This window comes from Dreissena polymorpha, chromosome 13 (genome assembly GCF_020536995.1).
Source record: "Dreissena polymorpha isolate Duluth1 chromosome 13, UMN_Dpol_1.0, whole genome shotgun sequence".
NCBI classification, from domain to species: domain Eukaryota; kingdom Metazoa; phylum Mollusca; class Bivalvia; order Myida; family Dreissenidae; genus Dreissena; species Dreissena polymorpha.
In genome coordinates this window covers 1,024,676-1,045,091 of record NC_068367.1, presented here as the reverse complement: position 1 = coordinate 1,045,091, position 20,416 = coordinate 1,024,676, and the positions used below count along the sequence as shown (strand labels likewise).

General features: G+C 37.0%; 1 protein-coding gene across 1 annotated transcript; it reads left to right on the top strand.

The window, feature by feature from the left end:
• The first annotated feature begins 940 nt into the window (after positions 1 to 940).
• Positions 941 to 17,621, top strand: LOC127855630 (carboxypeptidase B-like). The gene is made up of 12 exons (XM_052391376.1): positions 941 to 1,086; positions 5,411 to 5,505; positions 6,720 to 6,795; positions 7,743 to 7,879; positions 8,345 to 8,444; positions 9,133 to 9,246; positions 10,940 to 11,050; positions 11,697 to 11,804; positions 12,348 to 12,444; positions 13,166 to 13,362; positions 13,704 to 13,788; positions 17,320 to 17,621. Exons 2-12 carry the CDS (start codon positions 5,435 to 5,437, stop codon positions 17,523 to 17,525), a joined length of 1,302 nt encoding a protein of 433 aa, XP_052247336.1. The 5' UTR covers positions 941 to 1,086; positions 5,411 to 5,434; the 3' UTR covers positions 17,526 to 17,621.
• Positions 17,622 to 20,416: the final 2,795 nt, after the last annotated feature.

Genomic DNA, 20,416 nt, shown 5'->3' with positions numbered 1-20,416 from the left:
TATTCTGCTATGTTCAATGATTTATTTTTTATCGAATCGTTATCTTTTTTTTATTATTTCAACACTTACAGAAAACGAAATGCTTCTGCAATTATTTATTTTTACTATGTGGAAATAACTATCACAAATGTAGATACAAAGCTAGAAATATATTTCCTGTCCGAACACGCAAGTGGTGTATCGAAAAAAAAAATGGCAAAAAATTTCAAACGTGTATACTTGCGTTTGCTATCAAACAAATGAATACTCATTCAGAAATGTACTGATGGGTAACATATGAATAATCCTGGCTCATTGTTTACAAATTAATGTTACTTGACAATCGAACAATTGAACATTTTTATTTGCTTCAGAAGTTAACTGGTATTGTTCACTTAACAAAAATTGTCAAGATAATGGATGGCTGAATGTAATAGAATGTTGTTTCATTCTTGTTAAGACTTTTTATACTAGACAATTGTGTTGTAAGTCATAATAATTATTTAAAAAAAAATACGTAGTATATTGTATGCAAACAATAAACGAACTATTCATACAACTCGTCATGTCACCCCTGTTATATGTATTTTTCTCTTATGTGTTATTTATTATATATGGGTCGTGCTCTGTGAAAATGGGGTGTTAAGCATGTGCGTAAAGTGTCGTCCCATATTAGCGTGTGTGGTCCGCACTAGATAATCAGGGACAACACTTTCCGCCTGAACTGGATTGTTTGCTAAGAAGAAACTTTCTTTAAACAGAAAATATCATAAAAACGGAAATTGTCGTCACTGATTAGCCTGTGCAGACTGCACGTGCATTCAACCCCTTTTCCACGGAGGTTCATGGGCAGTTAATCATAATAATTATATAAAATACACACACCACTCTAGGAAAACGTGTACACGTTTTCAATAAGTCATGTTCTCCAAAAAGAGGACACACTAGTAAGGTAAATGTTCAGTAGAATTGCCAAAACTCGATGCCACAAAATTGACCTTGATATCGTGTCAGTTTAGTTCATGTATTTATGAGATAAGATTTCGCCTTGATTTCGGTCGTTGCTTGCTGTCAGTCCTCAGTGTGAAGAATCAGCGACCACAAACGGTATGATCTTTGTGTAATACAAATTAGTTAATGGAAACCTCAGATTTAACAAATCAAATATTGAAGGACACATTTTTTTGTTAAAGTGACATAAAGAAAAAAAATTCCCACTTTTGCAAATTAATTTAATGTGGTTCCTTTGTTTGTTTTCGTCTAACTTTCGGTACTGAAGTGATTGCGATTGATTTTTTGAATAAACGGTTTGCTGTCATAATCAGCTTTTTTATATCGTTATTTAATAATCGAATGAATTACATGCAATTCTTATAGATGGTAAGTTAAAACAGATGTTATGTTTATTTCAGAAAATTATATAACCAGCCATATTTTCTATATGTACACTGTGTGGCCGTTTAGTTAAGGTGTAAATAGATTATAGCCTTTGTATTTACCAAATATTATTTTATAGTATATAATTCCCGGGAATTGTTGTTTTTTCTCTTTATTTTTTTTTTTTCATTTTTACGGTATACTATTATAAACGTCTACATGAGGTGTTGTGTGACATATAAATGGCCTTTTGATTTTTTTCTTTCGAACATCTCGTATTATTGATTTTGCTTGAAGAGGATACGCGTATTTTGAACAAGGAATCTTTTATGAGATTACCATAGACATCGATGTAAACAGGAAATTAATGTAAAATGATATAATTATAGCAGAAGTTTACTATTCCTTTTTGCAGCTTTCTTCAAAAAAGAAAAGAACACTCAATACGACAGTATTCAGGCAAAATATTGCAGTTGTTTGAAATAATTCAAAAACATTTTATAACTTAAATCTTATCTCAAATTGAAAGCATTCTCTGCACATATGTTCTGATTAAACAAACACGAATGTTTTGGATAATTTTAAATACCTAAACGCGGTCAGTTGTGTCACGTTTTATCTTGAAATTAATCGAGTGTTCTGAATTGTAGAAAGTCGTGATTTCATGAAAATTGTTATCTGCATACGTGTTTTCCTAGTGGCGTGAGGTCTGGTCAGACACCTTCAGAAATAAGCATCTTTGAAGAAAGTAACAGATATTGTTAATAAAAATAACCAAGTATCCGACAGACAGGCTAACAGACAGACAGACAGACATACAGACAGACAGACAGACAGACAGACAGACAGACAGACAGACAGACAGACAGACAGACATACATACAGACAGACAGACAGACAGACAGACAGACAGACAGACAGACATACAAACGGACGGACGGACGGACCGACAGACAGACCGACAGACACACAGACAGACAGGCAGGCAGGCAGGCAGGCAGGCAGGCAGGCAGGCAGGCAGGCAGGCAGGCAGGCAGGCAGGCAGGCAGACAGACAGACAGACAGACAGACAGACAGACAGACAGACAGACAGACAGACAGACAGACAGACAGACAGACAGACAGACAGACAGACAGACAGACAGACAGACAGGCAGGCAGGCAGCCAGGCAAACAGGCAGACAGGCAGGCAGACAGACACAAAAAAGGAAAACAGACAGACAAACAGACAAACAGACAGAACACCAGACAGACAGACGGTACGCAAGAATATTACACACCTATGCAACATATTAGAGTTTTTAACATGAGTATATAACACTTATGCATTTTAAACAGTCAACTCGTAATCGTTATTCTGATTTATAAGAAAAGATCTTATACACACATAGAATATCATGTCTATGGTCAAGGTGATTATCAAAGACTGGCATGTTTTTGTTGTTGTTGTTTTTTGCAATGTCGTGTATTCCCACATGTGAAACTCCGACAATACCCGGTGCAAGTATGCGAAAGTTTTAAGTACTTTAAGTAAAGAGATATATCACTGCAATGAGTCGTGTTCTGTGAAAACTGGGCACACTTCTTGTGCGTAAATTGTCATCCCAGATTAGCCTGTGCAGTCCGCATAGGCTAATCAGGGACGACACTTTCCGCCTAAATTAAATTTTTGCTAAGAACAGACTTCATGTAAACGAAAAATGTCATAAAAGCGGAAAGTGTCGTCCCTGATTAGCATGTGCGAACTGCACAGGCTAATCTGTGATGACAATTTACGCACAAGCATTATGCCCAGTTTTCTCAGAACGCGACTCAATTAAGAACATTGCAGTCTAAATGGATGATTGCATATGAGTCTCGCTCCGGGGAAACCAGTCCGCACGAGTTAATAAAGGACGACACTTACCGGTTTTGTTCGTTTAAAGCAAGCCTCCATGTAAGTCACATCGAGTGTTAATATGTATGAGTTCACGCGATGACATATGTTTTTCTCTCTCTAAAATGTTACCTTTTTAAGACTTTGCGTGTCGCAAGTAGGGATTCGATGAGAACAATATGTGTGTACGTTGGATGCTAGTATTCGTCTCCGCCCAAAACAAACTAAATACAGTCATATCAATTTTATATAAAATATCAATTTCTCAACAACTCAACGCACTCATAATATATCCGATTATTTCCCTCTCGCCTATTTAGATAAAATGCATCTGGTTTCGAATTAAAACCGTATGGTGTATTTTTGAATTACAACGTTTCAATATTATAAGTCCTTCAAGAAACGCGATAGTCCCATGGAGCTGTTGGCAACATGCGTACACGCCAATCATTTGGCGGAAGAATTCGATTCCTGCTGGGGCTAATAAGCACTAATTTTCTGACAACACCTGGGTTCTATTTTACGCCATCCTTTATAGTACGGAGACCAGATTTCGACACAGGAAACAGTTAAAATGGTCTTATTAGGAGATGGTTCACTTAAACAAAATTGAACAGAAAGACAACTTGTACAATAGTAATGTGTAATTTTGCTTGGATCACGTAAGCTTAACAATATAAAACAAAAGTGAGTACATAAATGTTCGTGTGTGTTTTTTACGTTGAATTTTATACGATTCCCATTTCATTTCATTTTATTGTCGTGACGAGGAAAAACTAATTATGTACGCAATCTTTCAAACAAAATTTAAAATACGTTATATACATGTTCTTAAATTATGAACAATGTTTTTCTTATTATTTTGTCTTCTGTTTTGACAGATATTTGCTCATATAGTTGCTTGTATTTTGCACAAACCATCGTTGCCATTATTATAACTAATACAAGTTTACCAATTGTCAGTTTTATTTAAATATATACATATCGGAATGGTCAGTTGTTCTGCGTGTGATTGCATACGTCTTATATATAGGATCTGGCACGAGTTGTCATATCATACCATATTTTAGTAAACGAGTTCAGGAATTTTGTTAGTAGGCGAACCTGTTGCGATCTTACTAGAGAATTTCCTGGACGAGTTTAATAAAATATCGTATACTATGACAACGAGTGTCAGATCCTATATATAAGACGTATGAAATAACATGCAGTGTTTTTATCACATGCTTTTAAATGAGCAAATTCAATAAATATTTACGCAAACATAATGATAAACCCGAATGCTGTATACATTACGTGACGTCATTTGAGGTTGCAACGTCATTTCAGCAAAATAAAAAATGCGATTGGTCATTCGAATGAAAATAAGCCAATGAAAACGCTTAAAAAGTATATTACACATGTGTAAGATAAAAATATTCGTAATGGTTATAATATTACATGGGAAACAGGGTATAGCATGTGATAAAGATATTTATGACATCTTCAAACATGTCATTTAGCATCAACATAGGCCAAATCACAATGTATTAATTGTTCAATCTGACCGCAACATATTTAGTTAAAGTGATATTATGGGCATGTTTCACTGTTGAATTCAGCTGAAAAGAATTAACAGGTCAAACGAATTAGTTAAAATGTGGTAACTGACCAATTATCTACAACTCAACTCATCTTGCTACCAGTTGTTTATAAAAAATATATATTATTTTCGATATTTTACATGACTCACCCAGTCTTCTAAGCCGAAATGATCCGTAAAACAAAATTGTGCCTTTGTGAACGAATCTGCATGAAAACTACATTTAGACTCACATCGTACATCGAATCATTTCTGTCGTCAGTTGTCAAAACGAAAGTGCGGTTGATATTCAAATGGATTATTTTTCTCTTTCCGGGATATTGTTTTAGTATGTTGATGCTGCATTAACAAATATAAGTGTATATGAAGTGAAAACACCAAAAATAAACAACGGTTGCGATAGACACCTATATACTGTTAGATGCCCATAATATCACTTTAATCGAATAATACTAAAAAGTCGCTGCGATGCAGATTTGACACGATTTAAATGTGAACCCTTTGTAAATCAAGCAAGATTAGGACAAATATTGTAAAGAAACAAATCGCCTTATAACCACAACCCAGCGTGTGTTTTTTTGGTTTCTTTATTCTAGTAAGTTGAGACATTCAGAACGGCGATGCTATTCTCGGTCGTGTTCCTGCTGCCGGTGGTTCTATGCGCCCCTTCACCACAAGACCGCTATGATGGGTAAGGACCGGAAAATGTTTTGCAGGACAGTAATGTTATTTATATGAGTCATGTTCTGAGAAAACTGGGCTTAATGCAGGTGCGTAAAGTGTCGTCCCAGATTAGCCTGTACAGTCCGCAGGCTAATCAGGGACGACACTTTCCGCTTTTATGGTATTTTTAGTTTCAAGGAAGTCCCTCATTACCGAAAATCAGGTTTAGGCGGAAAGTGTCGTCCCTGATTAACCTGTGCGGACTGCACAGGCTAATCTGGGATGACACTTTACGCACATGCATTAAGCCCAGTTTTCTCAGAACAAGGCTCAGATCTACTGGTTATAATATGTGATAAGTAAGTTATACTATTCAGGGGTTATCTATCAGGAATAATATGTTTTTGACTAAACGGAAGAAACATGGACATACACAGAACACCTTATTAGTTACCGTAGTTGTTGATTAATAACTACAGCACGATTAATTTCGTGGCTTTATAATGCATGTTATCTGAACTATTCGAAACAGTTATATGTTTATTGTTCAATTGATCTCAAAAATATTAATTGAATTGTATTATAGTGCAGAATCTACTTTCGATTTAGCAAAGCAGAATTGGGAACATCATATGAGTCGTGTTCTGAGCAAATTGAGCATAATGCATGTGCGTTAAGTGTCGTCCCAGATTAGCTTGTGCAATCCGCACAGGCTAATAATAAGGGACAACACTTTCCGCTTTTATGACATTTTTCGTTTAAATGAAGTCTCTTCTAAGCAAAAATCCAATTTAGGTGGAAAGCGTCGTCCCTGATTAGCCTGTGCGTACTGCACAAGCTAATCTGGGACGACACTTTATGCACATTTATTTTACCCCCTTTTCACAGAACACGGCTCATAACATTGCACAAATACACATGGGCCTCGCTTTGGGAAAACCTAGGCCAAGAGTTGTCCCAGATTAGTCCGCACAGGCGAAGCAGGGATGAAAATTTCATTTTGAAATAGATTTTCACTTAGAAGAGACTCCCTTGAAACGAAAAATAATAAAAGCCGAGAGTGTCGTCCCTGATCAGTGTAGGAGGACGACACTATACGCACATGCATTAAGCCCCGTTTTCCCAAAGCGAAGCTCATTTGCACCTCTTTCTCTGATTTTCTGCCAGACATTATACTTTTATAATAGGTACATTTGATTTTCAATATCACCTCTAAAGCATTTATTCCATATTTGTCGACAGTCACAAGGTTCTAGAAATATTCGGGAAAACGGAGGAGGACTTTAGAAAACTGCTGGAATTGCAGCTCCAATTTGGGGTAAGGCTTAACATTATAATGCATGAACATCATTATAACAGCATGCAAACATTTATGTAATTGTATGAAATATAATAAATTTAAACACTCAGAATAAAAAATATTTTCACTTGTTCGAATCAATGCTGGGTGAAGTTAATTAAGAAATGAACCGCGTTCTGATAAAACTGGGCTTAATGCATGTTAGTCAAGTGTCATCTCAGATTAGCCTGTGCAGTCCGCATAGGCTAATCAGGGACGACACTTTCCGCTTTTATTGTATTTTTCGTTTAAAGGAAGTCTCTTCTACACGAAAATCCAGTTAAGGCGGAAAGTGTCGTCCCTGATTAGCCTGTGCGGACGGCACAGTCTAATCTGGAACGACACTTTACGCACATGCATTAAGCCCAGTTTTCTCAGAACGCGACTAATATGAACATGGACTTCACACGTTTTATTGGAAGTGAGGTGTTCGTTGCAAATGCATTGAGGTCAATAAAACGATCAGAGCTTATAATACTTTTTGTCGGATGTTAATGTATTTTATACAATTGTGCGGTATTGGCTAAATTTGTAAGCACGCGATATTTTATAAATATAATTATATCAACCCATTAATGCCTAGCGTCTAGAAAAAAGGCCTTGGCAAACAACGTGGACCCAGATGAGACGCCGCAAGATGCCGTATCTCATCAGGGTCTGCGCTGTTTGCTTAAAGGAATTTATGTAAGAAATCTTCTAAATATAGAAATACTTGGCATCCCTAATTTTGGAATAAATTGATCCAATTTAGAAGGATGGGAGAGTTCACTAGGCTTAAAGAAGGTTAATATTGAACAGCGCCACTACATACGAACTTATTCGAATACGTCAAATTATGGATATCTCGAAGTTGTTTCTGCAAAGTTCAGCTGTAAGTAAGCGCGGTTTTCCCATTTTAACATTCTAACGGCGTATGTCACATTTAGCTGGACATGTGGAAGACCCCAAAGCACGTGAACGACAGCGCGCACGCGATGGTTGCCCCGGAACACCTGACCAATGTGCTAGAGCAACTGAACAGCCTCAACTTGGGCGTTTCCACGCTCATCGATGACGTGCAACAGTGGGTTACTATGGCAACTGCCGCGTTTTTTATTATTCTGAAAGAATATGGGTCATGCTCTGTGAAAAGGGTGTTTAATGCATGTGCGTATAGTGCCGTTTCAGATTAGCTTGTGCAGTCCGCACAGGCTAATCAGAGACGACACTTTCCGTAAAAACTTGATATTTATTAAGTAGAGACTTTCTTGAAACGAAAACTATCATAAAAGCGGAAAGAGTCGTCCCTGATTAGCCTGTGCGGACTTCACAAGCTTATCTTGGATAACACTTTACGCACATGCATTAACCCCCCCCCCCCTTTCACAGAGAACGGCCGATGTTTTTGTTGCATGACATGACATTAACAAAATTAACGTGCGATATTCTTTAGGTTCCAAAGCATCAGAATCGCATACGCTTTATCACATTCATACATGATTTTAATTGACAATCGATTTATTCACAAACATGATTGTTTCTCTTTTAGATTGATTCACTCTTCCACAAAAGACAACAAAAAACAAGCTCGAGCAATCTTCCCGGGTGGAAGTGGTCACGATCACGGCCGATACTACAGACACCAGGCGGTAGGCTTTAACGTGGTCTTCACAAGAGTTTTAGTGTTGCTACGCATGTTCTATAGTCTAAAAAGGCCTATTCCAATGTTTTGCGTTCTCTACGGTGGCATAAAGGGGACAAAGTTAGTGTTTTATTTAACGGTCTCTATGACATGCGCACGCGATAGTTATGACGTGCGCACGCGATAGCTATGACGTGCGCACGCGATAGCTATGACGTGCGCACGCGATAGCTATGACGTGCGCACGCGATAGCTATGACATGCGCACGCGACAAAATATTTCCTATGTCCCCTTTTTGCCACTGTAGTTCTCACTGGGTGATGTGTGGTCAGTGTTTTGTCGAACGTACTTATAATAAGGCAAGTAGATGCCGGCGACTTGTCATATAAGGACCATGGCAGTAGTTATAAAAAATTAATAGGACCACATACTGCACAAATCACCATTTAATGATTATAAAATAATGAGATCTTATGGTTCACACGTATGCAAAAAATCGTAGTGTCTTTGATGTTAACGCTTATTCCATACATTTTAAATTGCATTATTTTGCTTTCTTATGTGTACTTTCTTATAAAGTCAATGCCAGTTTGTTGAAAAATGTCATTTGTAAATATGTGAAAAAGCTACTGTGATGAATTATGACTCGTGTCAAAATTATGGCCATTAATTGTCCGTAAAATGATTTCGTCAGATCCTGGACTTCATGACGCTTGTTGCCAATGACGCAAATAAGTCGCCCAATGTCGCTGCTACCTTGGAAACCATCGGGACTTCCGGTCAAGGGAGGAGTCTCAAACTTATTAAGGTACCATCCGCCCACTACACTGAATATTTGAGAAATAAAATGTTGTGCAAATATTTTAAGGACGCAATAAAATAGAATATGGTGAATATAATTTCAAATTAAACATATTTAATGTGGCGAAATGCGATCTTTAGTGCAGTCTTGTTCGAGTGCAAGAACTTACAAGGTTCTATGTGCACCAAATTTGAGGATTTATTGAACAGTGCTTTACTTACTTACTCTACGTACAAAATACATATCATTAGGTTTGTATAAAGTATATCATAGCCGCACATTGGTAATGAGAATATCAAATATCAAACCAAAAATATTTATATTACCCAATAAAGTTACAAACCAGTCTATTTATTAATTCTAGTAAGTTTTGGTTTCTCAGGACCTATAGTATACATGCTAGCAACAATGTTATGGCCATATTTTTCGAAAGACTATATATATAGGATCTGGCACGAGTTGTCATATCATACCATATTTTATTAAACGAGTTCAGGTATTTTGTTAGCCTTTGGCGAACTAACTACCAAATTTCCTGGACGAGTTTTATAAAATATGGTATGATATGACAACGAGTGTCAGATCTTTTTTATCAAATAATGATAAAATTCCGAATGTTGTTTACATTTCGTGACGTCATTTGACGTTGCAACGTCATTTCAGCAAAATAACAAAATGCGATTGGTCAATTAACGAAAACTAAGCCAATGAAAACGCTTTAAAATGTTGTATATCACATGTGTAATAAAAAATATGTAATGGTTGTATTACATGGGAAACAGGGTATAGCATGTGTTAAATCTCAGTATGTGGTGCATTTTAAAATTGCAACTAATTTATCTGTTCAAAAACAAATTGATATTGTTGATGAAACAATAACAGTTCCGTTAATACGTATACCGGTCCTGATATATGTGATTGGTCATGAATTTTCGGAAAACTGAAACTCAAACAACCACATTTATTTTCTTATAAACTTATAAATTTTAAATGTGCAATAATACTCATGAATGTTCATGGATAATAATGCTACTTCATTAAACTAATTTTTAAAAATGCTTAGTATGTCTGAAAATGTCAGTTACGAACGACTTGTACACTTTAGCACGTTTTCATTTACTATAAAGATATCACAAGTTTGGCTCTTTAAGAAAAAAAACAATATGTTAACAGTTGCAGTGAGGTTCATTTTGTATGTATTTATTTTATTTCTTTGTCGTAAATTACAGAGGGGGTAATAACGTGACAAACAAGATGGCGACGTCCATTCCGAGGCAGGTATTTTCGTCGTTTTTTACCCTTTATTACTTGTATTATTTTTTATTCTGCTCACTTTCCAGCCATAATATTAAGAAAGTTACTGGCTTTTATTTCATAGTAATATTCGCTCTATATCTCGACTTTACTCGGTGCGAAATTTCTTAGCGGGATGACCTAATTAGGGCTCCACTTAGAAACTTTGAGGGGAGTAAAGTCGAGTTAAAACGCTAATTTAAATACGAAATAAACGCTGATCACCTTTTTACTGATGTGGCTGGAAAGTGAGCGTCATTTAAAAAATAAATAGGAGTAATAAAGGGTATAAAACGGCGAAAAATTACCGTCTCGGTATGGATGTCGCCATCTTGACTATCACGTGATAACCCCCTCTGTAATACTGCAAAGTTTCCTTTATTGACAACGCTGTCACGCTTTTCAGATCTTTTCCACAGTTAACACAGGGACGCCGAAGCGGAAAATCTTCATCGACGGCGGCATTCACGCCCGTGAATGGATTTCGCCAGCTTCTGTGAAGTACCTCATCGAACAGGTGCGCTGTTAACATATTCCAGTGATTTTTTTACGAACAACCGTAGGGCCGACTGTATTTTCACCTTCAAATATATTAAGGGTTAGATATAGATATAAAAAATGTGAGAACTCGAAACGACGAACACGCGAAAAGAGGAAAGTGAGAAATCACAATCATCACCATACGGGCAAAATAGCTTCACGTTTTCGTCATCGTGATATCGCTCTTTACCAGTAATTGTTCTCAAGCGATTTCGCGTTTTTCTGTCATTACTTTCGTCGTTTGGAATTCTCTCGTATTCACCTTCTAGTTCACATGCAGATAGAGTGATGTGTCGCCCGTGGGTCTGTATAGTAACATGCATTTAAACATCTTAGCTGGCATCAAATGGCGTGTTAAAGCTGTAGAACGTAAGCCAAATGACCTTGAGTTTCGCCCACCAACATAATCAAACGAAAACACCATACTGAACCGTTTAAACCACGATTGTTTTCACAATATGGTCTACGATTGTCCAAATATTCATCAGAGTGTTGACGTTAATTGATTATATTTGTTATTGTAAGGTAAGTCGAAATAGTTGCTATAATCAAATAAAATAAAGACAATTTGATCATGTAATTTTATTTTATAAACTTATTGGCCAACTCGTGTTTGTTTCCAGTTTGCATATAACCCTGGAAACATTGCTGATATCTACACACTTCTCGCAAGATACGAAATATATCTCATTCCGGTCATGAATCCCGATGGCTACGAATTCTCACACACAGTACGTATGATACATATTTTTGTTGTGGTTAACCCATTTATGCCTCGTTGACTCTCCCATCCTTCTGAATCGGATCAATTAATTTCCAAATTGGGATTTCTAGTTTATTTACTTCTTTATTTAGAATATTTTTACGGAAATACCTTTAAGCAAACAGCACAGACGCAGATGAGACGCCGCATCATGCGGCGTCTCATCTGGGTCTACGCTGTTTGCCAAGGCCTTTTTTCTAGACGGTAGGCATAAATGGGTTAAAAAACGTCGTCGGTACATAGTGTACTAGATTTGAAAAGTTGCGGCTACCTTTAAATACCTTAGTAATGCTTACAAAACAATTAACTCTATATAAACATTAACTGTCTACAAAAAGTTACTTAATGAACATGCTGCAGTTTGAATGTAAATTTAAATACAAAAATAAATAGCAGAACCAACAGTTAACCAGCTTGAAGAAAATGATTTTGTTTTACGTAATACGTGTCCTTATCATGACCCCTGTTTTGAAGTCATCAATTTAATGTCATTTACATCGTGCCGGTTTAGAACACTCGCATGTGGAGGAAGAACAGACGGACGAACACAGGATCTACATGTATCGGCGTTGACCTGAACAGAAACTTCCCCTACCAATGGAACCCGGGTGAGCGGCTGGCCCACAATTTCTTTGTGGAAGACCGTCATATAGTTGTTGAACCAATAAAAAACAATGTAAAAATAGGAAATGTTGCCCGAGAGTAGGGATTAGCTCGCGCTGATTGTGTGACGTATTTCAAGATATCGGAGGACGTGAATGCACATTAATGACATCATTTTAGAGAACGTCTAATTACACAGCCATCGAATATTTAAATCGCTCAATCGGGCGCAAAAAGGTACAATGTGACATTGGAATAAGAACGCTCATGGTGCCTTTTTTACCAATGGGACGAAATGGATTATCGGATGTGAAATACTAGAATTGTATCTGGTTGTTGGTATTTTACATAAAAAATACATCAGCATTTGTCAAACAAGAATTTGTCAAACATTATCAATAGGTTTATACGAAATTATGTTTAACCCATTTATGCCTAGCGTCTAGAAAAAAGGCCTTGGCAAACAGCGTAGACCCAGATGAGACGCCGCCGCATGATGTGGCGTCGAATCAGGGTCTGCGCTGTTTTCTTGAAGGAATTTCGGTAAGAAATATTCTAAATATAGAAATAAATATACTAGAGAACCCTAATTTTGAAAATAACTTGATCCAATTAAGAAGGATGGGAGAGTTCACTAGGCATACATGGGTTAATATTCTTTACGTTTAGGGAATGGCTGGTACTAGATTTATCCCATGCAATCGATATTCACCTTCCCTATTCCAGCAAATGGCGGCAGCACCAACCCGTGCCAAGACACGTACAGCGGTACCGGTCCCGCCTCGGAAGTGGAGACCCAGGTCCTGGTGAACTACCTGACGGGTGCCGGGTTCGATGCCTACATCACCATCCACTCGTACGGCCAGTACTGGCTCTACCCGTGGGGATTTACGACCGCCCTACCCGCGGATGTCGCAGATTTGGTAAGAACAAAATACATAATAGGTTTTAGATACTAGTATGCTTTTCAACACTTACAAAGGAATAAATTCTGAATTACAATTTGAAATTTCGTTTTAAATCATACTCCCGACATTATAATTATAGTAATCTCACGCGGTGATGTTGATGTCTGGAATAAACATCTGCCGAAAATAATATTTCAATTAAAAAATTATTCTTTGGTGTTCCCATCCACGCACTTTTAATTGTTCACATATCAACCATTATTAAATTGTCTTGATTAATGCACTTTAAGAGGAGCACATCATTCGTTAAATGTCATCTATACATGTTTCACTTCTACTAATACAACCCTCGCCAGCACGCTGCCGGCCAAGCAGGCGTGGACGCTATTCAGGACTATGGCCGACTCCGATACACTCTAGGCTCCTCAACTAACGTGCTCTGTACGTCGTTTTTGGTTGAAATCCAGAATAACGTTCTATTTGAGTCGTGTTTTGAGAAAACTGGGAATAATGCGTGCGCGTAAAGTGTCGTCCCAGATTAGAATGTGCAGTCACCACAGGCTAATCAGGGACGACACTTTCCGCTTTAATGGTATTTTTCGTTTAAAGGAAGTCACTTTTAACAGAAAATCTAGTTTGAGCGGAAAGTGTCGTCCCTGATTAGCCTATGCGGACTGCACAGTCTAATCTGGATTGACACTTTATGCACATGCATTATGCCGAGTTTTCTCAAAACAAAACTCATTTAATCATTTTCCCGGATGGGCGCCCGTTAAAAAAACCTCTGTGAACATTCCAACCCAAATCCTGGTGGGAGAAAAAGTCCAAGTCATGCCAACAGTTGACATATAGAACCTTGTTTAAAGATGTCGCATTCCATTTCCCAAAAATGGAACAAAGGAAACATTTTACAAGTGAAAATCATAGTGATAAGAGTAAATAATCAATTAATTCCTGTTTAAACGTATTTAAAAGTACTATATATATGCAAATTTGTATTGACTGATTAAAATTTAATAACTTTGCGTAATTTATGGTGGTGGGTTTCTCACACAATCTTGCTTAACCCATATATGCCTAGCGTCTAGAAAAAAAGCCTTGGCAAACAGCGTAGACCCAGATGAGACGCCGCATCATGCGGCGTCTCATCTGGGTCTGCGCTGTTTGCTTAAAGGAATTTCTGTAAGAAATATTCTAAATATATAAATAAATATACTAGACATTCGTAATTTTGGAAATTAGTTGATCCAATTTAGAAGGATGGGAGAGTCCACTAGGCATAAATGGGTTAATAACATGTACAGTGTTGCTTGTATCAACCTCAGCGCAGATTTGTGTTTGTCTCCGAGCAAAGCGCGTATCATATCTATGTCGTCATAACACGCCATGTGATTTCGATCAATTCAAATAAAAGTATTGTGTTTAAGTAAAATCCATAAATATGTTTTTACTTTTTGAGAAAAAACACAACAAATAATAACCGAATGTTCATGAAATTAAAAGACATACAATGTATACAAATAAAAATCACGTTACTTGTGATTAAAATTAAACTTAGCTGGTTACCTGTGCAACTTTCTAGGGTTGTGCCGATTTATTCCAGTGTCGAAAAACTAAATGTTCGGAAAAAAAGATACTCGATACTGTGAACATTCCAAACCAAATCCTGGTGGAAAAAAGGTCCATGTCATTCCAACAGTGAACATGAGATAGAACGTTGAATAATTATATAATTTCAAATCTTTACATGAATTCCATTTCCCAGAAATGGGTCATCTGAACTGTTCATATTGTTGTTAATGAAAATGTTAAGGTTACGCACACGAAACAAAATCCGCGTTAAGCACATTCGATAAGATCGTCGTGGCGTAGTGGATATGGTGTCCGCCTAGCGATCGGGAGGTCATGGGTTCGATCCCCACTGTGGGAGCGTTCTTTAGATCTCCCTTATGGACACCAAGGAAACAGACTCGAAAGCGTTTCATATAAGCTTAGGCTTGTTATGCAATCGGGCTTAAATAAATAGGTTTTAAAAACACACATTCGATATTCAGAGAGGACCTGTGAGATAATTATGAAGGTATGCGATTGCCAAGCGTCCTTACCAGCACTCATAAAACACACATATTTTCATGATTTTACGGGAGTTTCCATTATGTTTGTGTTACTAGGAATACGTCGCTCAGTACGGCGCCTTACACATCCAGAAGTTAACCGGTTCATATTATACAGTGGGCTCCGTCGCAAGAACGCTTTGTATGTGTGGGTGTTGTAATCTGATTTTATGGTGAACTAAACAATTGGCTCTGTCACCAGAATGCCATGTGGGCATGGATGTTGTACTTTGATTTGTATGGCTTATTATATAGGCTTATTATACAGTGGGCTTTATCGTTAGAACGTTGTGTAAATGTGGATGTTGTGGTCTGATTTTTGTGATTTTGTATTGTGTAGTATGCATTGGATCGTATCGCCAGACCGTTGTGTAGATGTGGGTTTTGTGGGCTGATTTTTACAGTGGGCTCTGTCGCTAGAACACCGCGCTTGTGCGGATATTAAAGCCTTTTTGATGTGTCATTCTTTGGAAAAAATGTATCAAACTTTGTAGATATGAGGCCTCGGAAGATTTCAATATTACTTTAGTATATTATTGCCTATATCCGTATCACAAAGTCTGACATGTGTATAGACTTGTGCTTTGCTCGTTTTGAAATTATAAATTAAAAAAAGTATAGTAATAATTAAACGTAGCACACAATCATGAAAATATCGATTACAACTTAACTGAGATTGAGGATAAAGGTCAGCCTAAATATTGTCTTATTCTCAAATTATAACTACAACAAAATGTGCAACAAATAATATTGTATTACCGTTTCTCTGTAAAGACAATATGAGTCGCGTTCAAAGAAAACTGGGCATAATACATGTGCGTAAAGTGTCGTCCCAAATTAGCCCGTGAAGTCCGCACAAGCTAATCAGGGACGACACTTTCCGCCTAAATTGGATTTTTGCTAAGAAGAGGCTTCATTTAAACGAAAAATTTCATAAAAGCGGAAAGTGTCGTCCCTGATTAGCCTGTTCAGTCCGCACAGGCTAATCTGAGAGGACACTTTACGCACATGTATTATGCCCAGTTTTCTCAGAACGCGACTCATATATAGTGTCAATATGTCGCTAACCTTCCCTTTCCCCGCCAGCCATCCACCCACCCTACTTCTTCTTACCATGTCACTGGCTGGTAAATCCGAGCTAGTGTGAGTAAAATGAATCGTAAAAACGACGCTTTCTATATAACAAGAATGTATTTTAGTCGAAGGGACTCTCTGAAAAGTCAAGCGTGTACTAATTGCCACCTTTGAAAGATGAGGGGTTTTCCACAGGTACTTGAAAAAAATGTTGGTTTTTATATAATAATATTATAATAAAAGAAAAGGTATCCAACGATGCTTTCACATGTGTATTGAATAACACTATAAACAGCATTACAGATCAAACAATGCACACACATGTCGTTGTGGTTGCCAGCTAGAAGCGTCCATCTGTGATTAAACACCGTTTTATTTGATAAAAATCCACCGAGTATGTCCAAAACAGCTAAAACGTTCACAAATATGACCAAAAAATCGAAGTGTGTAAATCTCGACGTCCAACTGTAAGTTATGACGGAAGGCGATTTTTTAACAACTAAACAAGAACTTTGCTATTAACTCCACGTACATTATTTTTTTCAAGTACCTGTGGGTTTTTCGTTTTTTCTTATATGTAAATAAAGAAGCGATTATATACCCTTGTATGACATAGTGTAGTAAAGTGTAAAGATGTCGTATGATTTGTTTTATCATATACCGTGCAAAATATCCCTGTCTTTAAAAACATTATCGTTAATTAAAACAAAATTGTATTAAGTAAATTCCCATACAAACATTAAAATAAATTTTAATAAACTAGTTTGAAAATGCCCTCTTTCAGACGCGGCTGCAGGTGGCTCCGACGATTTCGCTAAGGGAATGGCCGGCGTGAAATACTCGTACACCCTGGAGCTACGCGACAATGGCCGCTATGGGTTCCTTCTTCCCGAATCAGAGATCATTCCGGCCTGCGAGGAACTGAGAGCCGGATTTCTGGCTTTCGCTAACGCCATGTACAACCAGCAACAAGTGATCGTTGGAAAATAAGTGACGTCATCAATATCGATACACCTCGACTTTGATGTATTTACTTACGTATACTTCAAATAGGCCTAGTATAAAATAAAAACCAATGCACTTTTATAGGCTGTTTATTTCCTGATATGTAGACAACGCTCTATCATTATGTTGTTGTCATACTTACTAGTATTTGAAAGTGTTTTTTTTAAAATGATGCGCGCGAACAAGCAAAAGGTAAACTATTGCATCATATTTCTAGCTTGAATCTTTGCCTAAAATATGATGTATTATCACTACACAGTTATTATTAGTTACACCGTTAGTTACTGACGGTGTATGGGATATACTCCCTCAGTAATTTCATACCATACGAGAGCGAAGCTCGAGTATGGTATTAAATTACTGAGGTTGTATATCCCATACACCGACAGTTACTTACGGTGTAACGATTATATCTCAACCGACGACTCGATTACTCGGGTAGTATGGCAATTACTCGGGGTGTATGGAAAATACTCCATGGACACGTGACCGCTCTAAGCCAATCGGATTAGGTCATTTTTGTAGGATGTGAGATAGGATGAGATACATGAACTTGCAGCCAACTTTTCACCCGTGAAATGGAAACTAAATCTTCATCCATATACAACATTTGTATTATATCAACGAATATTCACATGGGAACAAATGCTCGTGTAATATTACCCGACTAAAACTACCTTTCAAAACGGCATGCCCAATATCAATTGATGCTGTTTAAATATGTTAATTATTTAGTTCACTTAGTGTCCGCATTTTCACTTAAAACAATTTTTGGAATTCATATCACCAGTCCGGAACCTTCTTATTATGTGTGCAAAGACGTTACATTAATTCAAGTGTATGCTAAACACCTAAAAAATCTAATTTACAACACAAAACAATATGAGCTATGCATAAACTATGTTTATTTTAAATAGTACACTGGAAACGAATTAAGTTATATGCATTACCCGTGAAGCACGCTTAAAAAAGCTCATGAGATACTAATATGTATATACTTCATACACTATTTTATACGAGTTATCTGTCTGACCTTAAAAGCACAATGCTGTTCTGGAACAGCTTTTCTCTTTTTCCTCGTACATCATTCCATCCTTCCGACTAGGCGCCCGACATTATGTGACGCGCGTAACAGAAAAAAGTAGATGAATGAACGGTACACAAATATTAAACAACATGAAAACTTTTGCACTGTCGTGTTTGATTAGGGTTCTTCCGACGTACTCGGAGTTATGTCCTCATTAAGGAAAAAAAATCATGTTTAATCTGTCGCGGGCGAAATTAAAACGTATTTCTGATAAAATAATGAAATTTTACAAACATAAAAACTAACATATTTTATCGACACTACCGTCTGTATTCCCCCGTTGTAAAAACCCAGAACATTTTGCTTAAAAATTGCTGCAAAACTTGACAAACATAGGGCCCACTGTTTCAACTTGTTAACATGAGTATTTTTGGTTATTTTTTATGCAGTGGAATATTGAGGCACGCGTTTCCTACGGACACATCACTTCTTATATTTTTTAAGTGAGCATTTTCAACATCGGAATTCTTTGTTTTGTATCAACAGTTGTTTAAAATGCCATTTTCTGCACGCAGTCCGGTCAGTGCCATATTAAATGTAGCGAATCACCACTTGAGGTTACCACATCACAATCGTCGACAATCTTCAAAGACACTGACATTACCGATAGTTTCGTTGTCACAATTGAGTGGCTTCGGTATTTCCCACGTGGTAGTTATTAGTATCGAATATATGCCTCCACTGACCCGCTAAAAATAATTTAAGGCTAAATATCGGTTACCTTGTTTACAAAAAAGAGCAAACAATGTATTTCTAGATTGATTATTTTTTACCACTGCTTCCTCCAAAGAATTACCCTCATTAGCACATACTTATTACTGATTTTGAGCGGAGTTCATAAACTGAAGAGAACATAGGAGAACATAGGAGCTTTATTAATCCATGTATGCTTAGTGGACTCTCCCATCCTTCTAAATTGGATCAATTTATTTCCAAAATTAGAGATGTCTTGTATATTTTTTATCTATGTTTAGAATATTTCTTACAGAAATTCCTTAAAGTAAACAGCGCAGACCCTGATGAGACACCGAATCATGCGGCGTCTCATCTGGGTCTACGCTGTTTGCCAAAGCCTTTTTTCTAGACGCTAGGCATAAATGGGTTAAATGACTTAAGGCATTGAAAGATTCATGTTTGAATCTTTTCTCAACTTGTCCATTGCATAATTAATACGGACAGTAAAACAAATAAAGGGGGGTATGTTACACGTAATTTTAATAATCTGGTCATCAATATTTGTAAACTTGACTTGAGATCTCATTTTCCTACTTTTTATGTAAAGATAATAGTTCACATAGATAGGTTTATGTTTTGTAATTACAGAAAAGTAGATACTAAGTAGGGCTCGATTGGTCATTGCTCGGGTACTACTTAAAGGGGCCTTTTCACAGATTTTGGCATTTTTTTTAACTTATTCATTAAATGCTTCATATTGATAAATGTAAACATTGGATCATAAAAGCTCCAGTAAAAAATCAAGAAAAAAAATAAAAAAAGGAAAAGAACATTGCCCGGAGCAGGTTTCGAACCAGTGACCCCTTGAGTCCTGCCAGAGTCCTGAAGTAAAAACGCTTTAGCCTACTGAGCTATTCCGCCGACTACACATTGCTGACGTATTTAATACCTTATATAAGCAATCTTCGTAGTTTCACAAAATTTAACGACAAAAACAGAACTCTCCAAATTATTAAATCGTTTCGCGTTGCAACGCTTTATAATTTTTAGGTTTTAAAATCGTCAAAAGATGCATATAATGGCTATATTAGAGCATGGTTAATGTTCAGTATTA

Excerpts from the sequence above, each read along its gene's own strand:
- LOC127855630 (XM_052391376.1), top strand. The coding sequence starts at position 5,435 with ATGCTATTCTCGGTCGTGTTCCTGCTGCCGGTGGTTCTATGCGCCCCT. Across the intron at positions 7,880-8,344 it reads CTCATCGATGACGTGCAACA|ATTGATTCACTCTTCCACAA; the intron begins GTGGGTTACTAT and ends TTTCTCTTTTAG. Across the intron at positions 9,247-10,939 it reads GGAGTCTCAAACTTATTAAG|ATCTTTTCCACAGTTAACAC; the intron begins GTACCATCCGCC and ends CACGCTTTTCAG.